Source organism: Bipolaris zeicola (assembly GCF_000523435.1).
Source record: "Bipolaris zeicola 26-R-13 unplaced genomic scaffold scaffold_91, whole genome shotgun sequence".
Classification (NCBI taxonomy): domain Eukaryota; kingdom Fungi; phylum Ascomycota; class Dothideomycetes; order Pleosporales; family Pleosporaceae; genus Bipolaris; species Bipolaris zeicola.
In genome coordinates this window covers 88,484-99,297 of record NW_006912140.1, presented here as the reverse complement: position 1 = coordinate 99,297, position 10,814 = coordinate 88,484, and the positions used below count along the sequence as shown (strand labels likewise).

Genomic DNA, 10,814 nt, shown 5'->3' with positions numbered 1-10,814 from the left:
TTGGATATCAGAAAGAGCAAGCTGAAGATCTAATTCAGAATAAGTTGATAAGTAACTGCGTTGTTGAGACATAATGTGATGTAGTGTCGACGTTGACGCGCTGGTGGGGCGCGACCGATTCGCTTGGGCAACCGATTCGCTTGTGAACCACGTTATCTAAGTAATCGCGTAACATGGACTACTATGTGACGATGGGGTTTACACGATTTCGAAAGTGTATCATGTTCCCTCTTACTCTTACCTCACCCTGCACTTCCAATTACACACGTTAATCTTCTTTTCTCAGTACTCTGAATGTATTCTTGACACTCAGCCAATGGAACCTTAGATAGTCCACCGATAGGTTATGGCACGAAAAGTTTCATCGGGCCGATATCAACTACCCTGGCTACACCTTTCGTGGTCACTTGTCCGCCCCACAATTGTCCGCACCAGCGACCCTAACCCAATCCCGAACGCAACCCGGCGAAAACCCTATAGATTGACGCGTGGTAAATTCGCCTATATCCGCCGTAGCAGCCCTGCCGAGGCACGTCTGCCGAAGCAGGTTCGCCGACATGGCACTGCCGAATTGTCCAACCATATGAAGCTTTCTATGACGTATTTATGGATCCGCTTGTTTGCATAGTTGACAACATACAGAGGAAGGCTTAGAAATACAGCAGAATTTAGATTAATAACGACGTGATTTTGTAGACTAGAACTTTCCGTCATAGTTGGTCCGTTTCAGCGAATATAGATATAGAACCTTTTACACCCATTCTCGAGCAGCATCAACTACACTACACCAATTTTGTTTCTTCTTTTGCAAAGATACCCAGAAAGATTGTTTCTTTCCATATTTCCAACATGGCACCACAAAGATACGAAGCAGAGCCCAGGGACCCAGCCCCATTGGGCAAGCCCCTCGACTTTGTCTTCTCCAAACGCACTGCCCAGAACCGGTTCCTCAAGGGCGCCATGACTGAACGTCTATCCTCTTTCGACCCCGATGTCCTCGAGACCCGCGGTGTCCCATCCAAGGAACTGGCCAACGTCTACCGGCGATGGGGCGAAGGCCAATTCGGCGTTATCCTGACTGGAAACATCATGATCGAGTACGACCACCTCGAGGCCGCCGGCAACCCCATTATCCCCCGCGACGCAAAGTTCGAAGGCGAACGTTTCGAAATGTTCAAGGAAATTGCAACCCAAGGCAAGAAACATGGGTCGTTAATGGTGGGACAAGTATCCCACCCCGGACGACAAGTATCAGACGACATCCAAAAGAACCCCATCTCCGCCTCCGACGTGCAGCTCACTGGCAACCCCATGGGCTTGAGCTTCGCAAAGCCCCGCGCCGCCACCGAGGAAGACATTAAGAATATCATCAACGGCTTCGCCCACGCCGCAGAGTATCTCGAGAAGGCTGGCTACGACGGCATCCAACTCCACGGCGCCCACGGCTACCTCCTCGCGCAATTCCTGTCCCCAACCACCAACCTCCGCACCGACGCATACGGCGGCTCCCTCGAGAACCGCGCCCGCATCATCACGGAAATCGGGCAAGAAATCCGCAAACGCACCACCCCCAGCTTCATCCTCGGCATCAAGCTCAACTCTGTCGAATTCCAAGACAAAGGCTTCAACACCGAGGATGCAGCGACGCTGTGCCAAATCCTCGAGTCCAACACGTTTGACTTTGTAGAGCTGTCTGGTGGAAACTACGAGCACATGGCATTCAAGCACCAGCGCGAGTCGACCAAGAAGCGCGAGGCTTTCTTCCTTGAGTTCGCCGAGAAAATCACGCCGTCGCTGTCCAAAACCCGGACTTACATCACCGGCGGTTTTAAAACCGTGCCTGCGATGCTTGACGCGCTATCGACTGTCGACGGCATCGGGCTCGCGCGCCCCGTATGTCTCGAACCCGAACTCCCACGGCAGATCATTGCCGGCGAGGTCAACGCTACGATCAAGCAGCGCATGGAAGAAGGCGACTTCGGCACTACGCTTGTGGCTGCGGGCGCGCAGATTAAGCAGTTGGGTAAAGATGAGCAGCCGATTGATCTTAGCGATGAGGACAACTACGCGGCGTTTATGAAGGATCTGGGTGTGTGGGCGGAGAGCAAGAAGGATAGGAAGAGCTATGGCCATATGGATGTCAAGAGTGTGAAGGCTGTGCCGTATGGTGCTCCTGTGACGACTCCTTAGATAGTAATAAATCCCGTAGCCCCCCCCCCCCCCGGGATGGTATGAGTTAGTATAATGAATTATTATTCCTCCTTGGAAAATGAAATGCTAGGAGGGTCTAAACGCCCTTTAAGTGACCTTGACCGAAATCTGGTATCCCTCTTTGACTGCCTACTCCTACCCCGGACCCGTATAAGTCTGTATCTGAGTATTCTCGTCCTCGGAATGGGCGCGCGTAGCCTGCTTGTTTGAGCCATTTTGCGAGGAGGACGCCGAGGATGGCCCAGGCTGCTGCGAGCAAGAGGACAAAGGGGATGAAGAACATTTGGTTGGTCTTGTTGGGAGAGTTTTGGATAGTGGTTTGATCAATTGTGAAATAGAGTAAACGGAGAAATGATTGTACTCGTTCTCTTTCTTTGTTTCTTGTTAGTAGAATGCAAGAGAAGAGGGGAAGTGTGGTCAAGTGCGGAGAATGCGGAGTATGCGGAAGGCATCGGCTGTCACTACCTTAATTGGCGCTAAGACAACTACATACGAGGACGGAACATAGCAACACTAGACCAAGGGGTTAGCACTGCAATAGTGAAAGTTAATTGAATCCAAGAATTTCCTAGTCAGGGGAACCCGTATCAGAATGGTATTCTGTCACGTATAAGCTATGAACGCATCACCTATTTCGAGCCATGCAGCACACCCCCATTCTCCACATGCTCCTTAGTCTCCATATCCTTCTCCATAGATCTCCCGCTCGTCTGTGCAGCAACGACTGAGCTGCGTCTACGCTCTGCTTCGTGCGCCTGCTCCGTATCCGCGTAGTTGATGAGAAGCTCGCCACGCTTGTCGTAGCGGTGCGGCAGCTCGTTTGCGATTTTGACAACGTTGAAGGCGTTCGTGGTGTTGTGGAAAATTTCATCCATTTCTTCGAGGGAGCGGTATGCGGTTTCTGGGAAGAAGAAGTAGACGGAAGGTACAATGGCGGCGTTGATGACAGCGAAGATGATGTAGGTTTGGTAGCCAATGTTTGCAAAGGCAGGGGGTGTGATCATGACGACTAGGAAGTTGAAGATCCAGTCTAGCGCGGATTAGTAGAAGACTGGAATCATTTCTTGCATAAAACTTACTGGCTGTGGTGGAAATGGCGTTGGCTGGAGCGCGAATGGACAGTGGGGTAATCTCTGCAGGATACAACCATGTCATGCCTAGCCATCCAACGGCGAAGAATGAGTTGAAGACAAAAAGCATGACAGTCTGCATACGTTAGTTCCGTGCGAAGCGCATCAAGATGTAAAGCAGCATACCGCGAGCAATCCCAAGCTCTTGTTGCCAATGTTACTAGTAGCACCAGCCAGAATGGCCATGGAAATTGACATGCCTGTCGCACCAAATATCATCAAAGAACGGCGACCAAACTTCTCAATGGTGAAGATGGCAATCCAACTCGCGATCCAGTACTCAGTACCGTTGCAGGCAGACAAGAGACGACTCAGGAAGGGCGAAAGACCAATCGAGTTTTCGAAAATGGTAGCAGCGTAGTAGGTGACAAGGTTGATACCAGAAATCTAGAACAACCTATTAGAATATATCATACGAGAGTTTTCATCAGCGAAATTCACCTGTTGAAACATCTGGTTGACGTAAGCCAACGCTGTACGGTGGAAGTTGCGGTTCCTGTTGAACTTGAAGCAGTCTCGGAAGCCACCTTGTGACATTTCCGCAATAACATCCTTGACAGCCTGGAACTCTGCCTCGATCTTCTTGTCGGTTGGAGGAAGGTCGCTCAGCGCAGCTAGTACCTCTAGAGCTTCATCCTCTCGGCCCTTGAGCACCAGCCAACGCGGACTTTCAGGGAGACCCGGGATCAAGGCGATGATGAATAGAGCCAAGATGATCTGAAAGGCAATAGGGAAGCGCCAGGCGATACTACTGGGCTCAAGGAACGAGAAGCCAAGATCAATCCAGTAACTCAACATAACACCAAAGACAATCAAAGAGCCTTCAATCATGACCATTTGGCCTCTGCGATGGGGCTTGGATGTTTCTGATTGCCATGTTGGAACCGTACTGGTGTTCATGCCGTTGCCAAAACCAGTAATCCATCGTCCGACGATAAGTTGAGCAAGTCCATAAGATGCGGTTTGGAGGATAGCGCCGATAACCATGATAGCAGAGCCGATGAAGATGGTCTTTTTGCGCCCAAGCATGTTTCCGAGCCAGATGGTGGCGACTGCGCCGAAAAAGCAACCAAGGGTGTATGCACCGACTGGGTGATGTTAGGATCAGATGCTTACATCGAGTATGTAGAATACTAACCAGTGATGGCCTGGATTGTTGCAGCATGGCTCGTGGAGCTTCCTGGGGGCGGGTTGACGCTGTCAATTTCGGGAAAGTATCTAACAAAAGACTTGAGTGTGAGCAGACCGCCCATAACACCTTGGTCTGAAGTATTGTCAGTCTGAAGTCGAGCCAGCAAGGTGAAACTATGCAAAAACACATACCATAACCGAAAAGAGCAAAATCCGTGCCTGCTATAACAGCAATGGCGATATTGAGCTGCGTGCCCCTGAGGCCGTAGAACTTCTTCATCGTGAGACTGCAAAGCCGATGAGAGTGGGTGGGTAGCGAGGTATGACCACGAGCGCGACAGATTCCTTCTTAATAAAGGCGAGTCTCCAACACGAGGCCTTGTAGCATCCTGTCGTGTCTGCCCACCAATGTCCCCAGGATTGGCGGCAAACAAGCCATGTTGAGCGGCGGCATCCCCACAGTTGCTTGAGCGGATGACGTTGGATCGTTGAGCATGGATGGATCCCAGACCCCGTGGAGTTTGGCGTGCGGAGTAAGAGATGCTACCCGGCCATCTGGGGTGGGCCAGGGCTCCCCGATTGTTTGATTTGTCGCGTGTTCGCCCAAGCTACCCCAAGTACGTCTGCAGTAGCTGGGCGGCTTGCCGTCTTGGGCAGTTCCGGGGCAACGATGATGTCGGACATGGCTGATGCTCGTGAGGCTACCAAGGCAACTTGCTGCCCCGGACCCTGTGATGCCGAGAGAGAGACCGAAGCTTCGGCATACACAAGATATTTGCTTGACGGCTTGCCAAAAGGCGTAGGCTACCCTGTCTATCCTCCCACGGGTACCGCTGCAGGGGAACACAAAGAAGCTTCCAAAGTTCGAGAGCTATCGGAACCAAGCAACTGGAGGCGTTTCCACAACGCCTGAAGGGCAGATCCCCCGTCGCCATGGGATACATGGAGTGTGGTGTGACCAAGGCTCGCACTCAGAAGTGTGGGGCGGAAAGCTTTGAGGTCTGTGGGGAATGCTTCATCCGACTAGACTCTCTTTCATCTGTCCTGCTTGTCACACTCCATCTTAACCGCTGTGACCACATGCATTGCATCCCTCCCCCCTGTCCCTATGCCCTGTTCGTCCGTTCCAAAAAGAAATATACATATCACGCGCTCGAGACGAGGCTACCAGTATAGCCAGTGAATTTAGTCAAAGCCAAAATTTCCTTCCGATATTTTCCTATGTCTCCAGTCTACTGACTAAGCTACATTTGTGCAATTGTGAAAAAGAATACATGACTTAGGTTTAAGAAATCCATCATCGTTGCTATCATCACTACTATCACCACTCTCCCCATGCCCTGCGTTCCCCATCAATGATCTCATACATGTTGCGCCTTCTCTGACTCATCTTCGCGAAGAAGAAACTGGGCGCATGACTCGGTCCAACAGCTCGTCGGGAATTTCAGGCGCGGCCGCCGACTCGTTACTCTTGCCGATATCAAGATGCGCAGAAACTTCATTGTGCGCGGATACGTCATATAACCCTTGTTCGTATGGACCAGGGTTGGCCCGTCTAGCGCCTTCATGTACCGCCCGCATTTCCTTCTCAAAGTCAATTTTTCGGAGCATGAGTTTGCCAGCACGGCGTAACTTGCGCGTCGATGTATCAAGCGTAGGGTATATGGGCGAGACGAGACCCATGCCGACAAAGAGACCCGTCTGCCACTCAGGAGCAGAATGCGCATCTAACAATTCTAGTGTCCCATTGATGTCTTCTGTTGCGTTGTAAATCGGTGGCCTTGCTGCATTAAGCAACGCCTTTGCCAAATCTTCAAATCCTTCTTTGTCTGACTTGGTAGCTGACGCAGGAAGTAGACTGCCTGAAATTGCATATAGCTGAGCCATGGTGTAGTTCAAAGCAAGAGGTGAGTCTAGGACTGAAATCTTTGTTATATAATTTGCTCTGTTAGCCATTGTGAGACATGTTGCACCAATCCATTGTGCGCTTATTCTCACAATGGCAAACTCAAATGCCAACAGGATAACCATATGGGTATCAAATGTGCATGGCCTCTCTTGCCGGCGCCCTCTCCATTTCGTATTCGATCTTCCGTTTGGGGCCCTTTGAGTCCTTTGACGGCTTCTTCTTGGGTTTCGGCGGTGGGCCCGCGGGACGCTTCCGCTTGAGATTGGCCAGCGTTTTCTTAAGCGCCTCCGTATCTTCATCTTCAGACGCGTCTTCTTCCTCTTCATCGCTACCGCTCTCTTCATCTTCGCCGCTCGTGCCGTCGTCTGGACTCTGGCCTCCTATCCAATCCTCAAAGTCTTCCATCTCGTCATCTGATTCGCCCTCAATGTCACTGACATACTCAACCTCGCCAACACCGTTCTCCATCTCCTGCTCGTACTCATTCTCCTCATCCTCGTCCTCAATACCGTCGTCGAGGTCTTGATCTCCTTTGAGTTGGCCTTCTTTCTCCAGGCCACGCATAACTCGTTTCCAGACATTGGGTTCGACGTTGATGCTGTGTTCAAGTTAGTCTCTGGATAAAATACAGTAATGACTAAAAGAACAACATGCGTTGATGCTCATTAAAAAATTAGAGTGTTGCGTTTTTTGATCCTCATAGTGGACCTCAGGGTTAAAAAGTGATAATCATAGCAGGGCATGGAGGCAGAAACAAAGGGACGAACTTACGGTCGGTCGCCATACGCACCGCTGCGCAGACGTTCAATCAGCACTCGCTCAATCGCGCGCTCGACCTTTGCAGCAGCAAGTGCCTTGCGTTCTCGGCCCTCCTCTCGTCGGCGAACCTTGGGTGCAAGTCTAGGCACAAGCCTCTCTCCTAGGCGTTCCTCTTCCTTGGCTAACCGCCTTATTCTTAGGTTCACTTGAGTCAAGCGAGTGAGGCGCTGCTTGTTCTTGTGAACCAGGAACTTGGGAAAGTAGGCAAGATGTTGATCTACAAGCTCGAGAGCTTGAGCATAGTTCTTGGGAAGTTTTATCTTCTCCCACCATTGTGAGGGAAGATGAGCGCGTTCAATGGCCTTGATATAAAGGTAAAGATTTCCGGTCGCGGGATCGGAGCGGATCGTGGCGTATCGAGAATTTGCAAGAGGGCAGGACTGCTTTGAGCAGTAACCTGATACATTGTGCTCGTTTCTGCAAAAGGTCTGGTCTTTTGTTGTTTTAAGCTCTAGCGCAAGTCAGTCTCAATTCCCATGCAGAGTTGTATGCATTGCCTACTGAAACTGCAAAAGTCGGTGCCGATAATGGACCACACTAGGTCGTCCGAAGCCATGGTGTCGTTGGTGGCGCGTTACTGTCAAGCTGTTGTCGTCCTGGTATACGTATCGCAGAAGCCTCGAGTGGCTCGTAGTATAACACAAAGTATGTGTGTTCAAAGAGAAAAGGCTCTGTCGCTCTGGCACAGGACGAGCAGGATGAGCAGGTTGGAGCGCAGGCGCAAGCCAGCGACGATCTCAAGAAATTATTTTAGCGTGTGCACGGACCACTGCGGAGGTGTGGAACCATTCCATCTTTGCTCATGTTCCGTCTTGAAAACAGCGACAAAATTGGCCAACATGTGATCAATCAGGTCGGAATGAGAGCCACCATCGCTGTTCTCAGTCGCATATGTCATACGAGACTGCAAAATTCTACTGTTCAATGTCACTACGTCTTCAATTCCTTCAATTGCTTACAGACCAGAGCATTGCGCCATGAACCCCACCACCATGCCCAAATCACCTTGAGTAGATCGCAGCATCGTCTATACCATGCAAGTCATGAAGACTCTACCATTTATGCGCTCTCTACGGCTCCCGGAAGGGCTGCAATAGCCATCATTCGCGTTTCTGGTCCAGCATGCAGGCAGGTTGGTGACCCTCGGCCCACCATGTCATGTCGCATAGGGAAATGCTGAACGCCTACCAGGTATATCAAGGTCTCTGTCCTTCCACTGAATTCCCTAAGTCCAGGCATGCGACTCTCCGGAGATTATATGCCCCGCATTTACCGCCTTCGTCTGCCACGATACTTGACTCGGGTGCCCTTGTTCTGTACTTTCCAGCGCCCAAAACTGTTACTGGCGAAGATGTTTTGGAACTGCATGTACATGGAGGCCCAGCAGTTGTCCGTGCAGTGCTGGCAGCTATACCTGAATGCGGAACAGTACCAGGAACTCCGGGATTCAAACGCTCACAAATCCGATATGCGGAGCCTGGAGAATTCACCCGACGCGCTTTTGCCAACAATCGCATGAACCTGCCCCAGATCGAGTTGCTAGGCGAGACATTGTCAGCTTCTACCGAGCAGCAACGTAAGCTGTCCGTGAGGGGCACAACTTCTTCGTTGGCTAAGCGTTATGAGAAGTGGCGCCAACTCCTACTGGAGGCGCGGGGTGAGCTAGAAGCCTTGATTGACTTTTCCGAAGACCAACACTTTGATGAATCACCAGCAATGTTATGCGCCTCCGTTGCATCCCAAGTCCAGGTCTTGAGTACACAGATGGAGGCACACATTTCCAACGCTGTACGCGGAGAGTTGCTGCGCAGCGGTATTAGTGTCGCGCTTCTTGGAGCACCCAACGCAGGCAAGAGCAGCTTGCTGAATCGTATCGTTGGGCGAGATGCTGCCATTGTCTCCCAGGAAGCTGGCACAACGCGAGATGTTGTCGAAATAGGACTCGATCTGGGCGGATGGCTTGTGAAAATTGGCGATATGGCTGGCTTACGCAGGGCTGGCCTAGTGGGTGGTGATGTGGTTGGAGCTGTAGAAAAAGAAGGTATCAGGCGCGCTAAGCAAAGGGCCCTCGAGTCGGATGTCTTAATTGTCGTCCAGGATGCCACAGCCGATATGGATGCTGAGGTCATGGAGACGGTGAAGCAGTGTGCTGACATTGGCATCAATGTTATAGTCGCTATCAACAAAAACGACCAGATTTCTGCTCTTGACACTATTCAACGAAAATGGAAGCAGAAAGTCCATTCTGCGCTGGGGCTACCCGAAGACCGAATATGTTTCATTTCTTGCAAAGAGGTCACGGCTGGCAATATACCGGCATTCCTCACTACTCTGCAAGACATTTTCAAATCTATGACTACGGCACTTGTACCCGACTCTGACCCCGATCCGGATCCAAGCATATGGCAAGAATCCTTGGGCGCAACCGAGCGTCAGCGTCTTCTCCTGTCCGAATGTCTCAACCACCTCTCTGCCTTTCTCACGACCGTCAAAAGTTCGTCGTCGGTTGCTTCTTCGACCAGGGAGAAAATCGATGATGAGGCAGATGAGGTGGACATTGTGGTCGCTGCCGAATGTCTACGGTCGGCTGCTGACGCCCTGGCTCGTATCACGGGCCGAGGCGAGAGCGGTGATGTTGAGGAAGTTTTGGGTGTTGTTTTTGAAAAGTAAGTTATCCTGGCCCCTTTCTCCTTGCCTGGTCGCATTGTGCAACGCTCTGGAAGAACTCTCAAGGCGTTCCTTGGTTTTGGCCCCCCGAAAGTCAGACGTAAGGCTCTGAAGGGGGGCTAAGCGGATGCGTTCTGGGGACGAGCCACAACGCTTGTAGCATCACGTTGTCCGTGCTGTATCGATTGTGGCACAGCACCTGTGGATCGTCGGGGCCTCAAAATGGTGGCCGCCATTCATGTGTGGCTGTCGTTGGCGGAGGCTTGTGATGGACATTTCGCTAACATTGCTTTTCTGTTAGGTTCTGCGTTGGAAAGTAGTAACACCCTCATACAGTTTTGTCAGGGTTCCAAAATATCTCAAACGGCGATACCAAAAGTATGGAGCTAGCCTAGAATATGTGATCAAGTAGCAGCAAAGTCAACAAATTGGCTACAAGAAGTCACCAACGTAATCATACTGCTCTGATTGGGAGTCTCAAAGTCGAAACCTAACAATGTTCAAGGAGATGAGCAAAATCAGTTAAAGGTGTCAATTTAAACAAAAAAAAGGTCGATGTAAGATACAACAAACTCCCAAAACTCCTCACTGTATATGACATATCCCAAAAACCCATATGCTCCTTTTGTTTACCCGAGCATAACATATTCATTAACACAACAAAAAAAAGGGGGTATTCCAACATGTTTCCTTGTATCCCATATAAACGCCCAGCAATGCCTTTGATCCGTGGTATCCCTGTCATGTCTAAGGTTTGCTTCCTTTAACGCCGTTGCTCGCTATGCCTGAATCCAAAAAAGACAAGAAGAAGTGGAGGGGTAAGGTAACAAAAAAGGGAAAAGAAACTAAAAATACAAGAGATGAAGTGTGGTGAATGTGTTGAAAGCGTTGAAAGGAGAATGTCAATATGGGGAGGTCGAATGTTGGTTGAGTTCGAGGACCGAAAT

At 50.5% G+C, this 10,814-nt stretch overlaps 6 protein-coding genes across 6 annotated transcripts; 2 read left to right on the top strand and 4 right to left on the bottom strand.

Annotated features, from left to right (window-relative positions):
• Positions 1-849: 849 nt before the first annotated feature.
• Positions 850-2,190, top strand: COCCADRAFT_98193 (uncharacterized protein; the record flags this gene model as incomplete). Its single annotated transcript, XM_007714886.1, has 1 exon — positions 850-2,190. One exon carries the CDS (start codon positions 850-852, stop codon positions 2,188-2,190), a length of 1,341 nt encoding a protein of 446 aa, XP_007713076.1.
• Positions 2,191-2,287: 97 nt separating this feature from the next.
• Positions 2,288-2,494, bottom strand: COCCADRAFT_98160 (uncharacterized protein; the record flags this gene model as incomplete). Its single annotated transcript, XM_007714885.1, has 1 exon — positions 2,288-2,494. One exon carries the CDS (start codon positions 2,492-2,494, stop codon positions 2,288-2,290), a length of 207 nt encoding a protein of 68 aa, XP_007713075.1.
• Positions 2,495-2,840: 346 nt separating this feature from the next.
• On the bottom strand, positions 2,841-4,752 carry COCCADRAFT_98218 (uncharacterized protein; the record flags this gene model as incomplete). The annotated part of the gene is made up of 6 exons (XM_007714884.1): positions 2,841-3,241; positions 3,291-3,417; positions 3,468-3,728; positions 3,783-4,429; positions 4,480-4,605; positions 4,665-4,752. The coding sequence occupies 6 exons, from the start codon at positions 4,750-4,752 to the stop codon at positions 2,841-2,843; spliced, it is 1,650 nt and encodes a 549-aa protein (XP_007713074.1).
• Positions 4,753-5,858: 1,106 nt separating this feature from the next.
• COCCADRAFT_98236 (uncharacterized protein) lies at positions 5,859-6,359 on the bottom strand (the record flags this gene model as incomplete). The annotated part of the gene is made up of 1 exon (XM_007714883.1): positions 5,859-6,359. The coding sequence occupies one exon, from the start codon at positions 6,357-6,359 to the stop codon at positions 5,859-5,861; it is 501 nt and encodes a 166-aa protein (XP_007713073.1).
• Positions 6,360-6,510: 151 nt separating this feature from the next.
• On the bottom strand, positions 6,511-7,756 carry COCCADRAFT_98196 (uncharacterized protein; the record flags this gene model as incomplete). The annotated part of the gene is made up of 3 exons (XM_007714882.1): positions 6,511-6,979; positions 7,153-7,651; positions 7,702-7,756. 3 exons carry the CDS (start codon positions 7,754-7,756, stop codon positions 6,511-6,513), a joined length of 1,023 nt encoding a protein of 340 aa, XP_007713072.1.
• Positions 7,757-8,358: 602 nt separating this feature from the next.
• COCCADRAFT_5704 (uncharacterized protein) lies at positions 8,359-9,870 on the top strand (the record flags this gene model as incomplete). The annotated part of the gene is made up of 1 exon (XM_007714856.1): positions 8,359-9,870. One exon carries the CDS (start codon positions 8,359-8,361, stop codon positions 9,868-9,870), a length of 1,512 nt encoding a protein of 503 aa, XP_007713046.1.
• Positions 9,871-10,814: the final 944 nt, after the last annotated feature.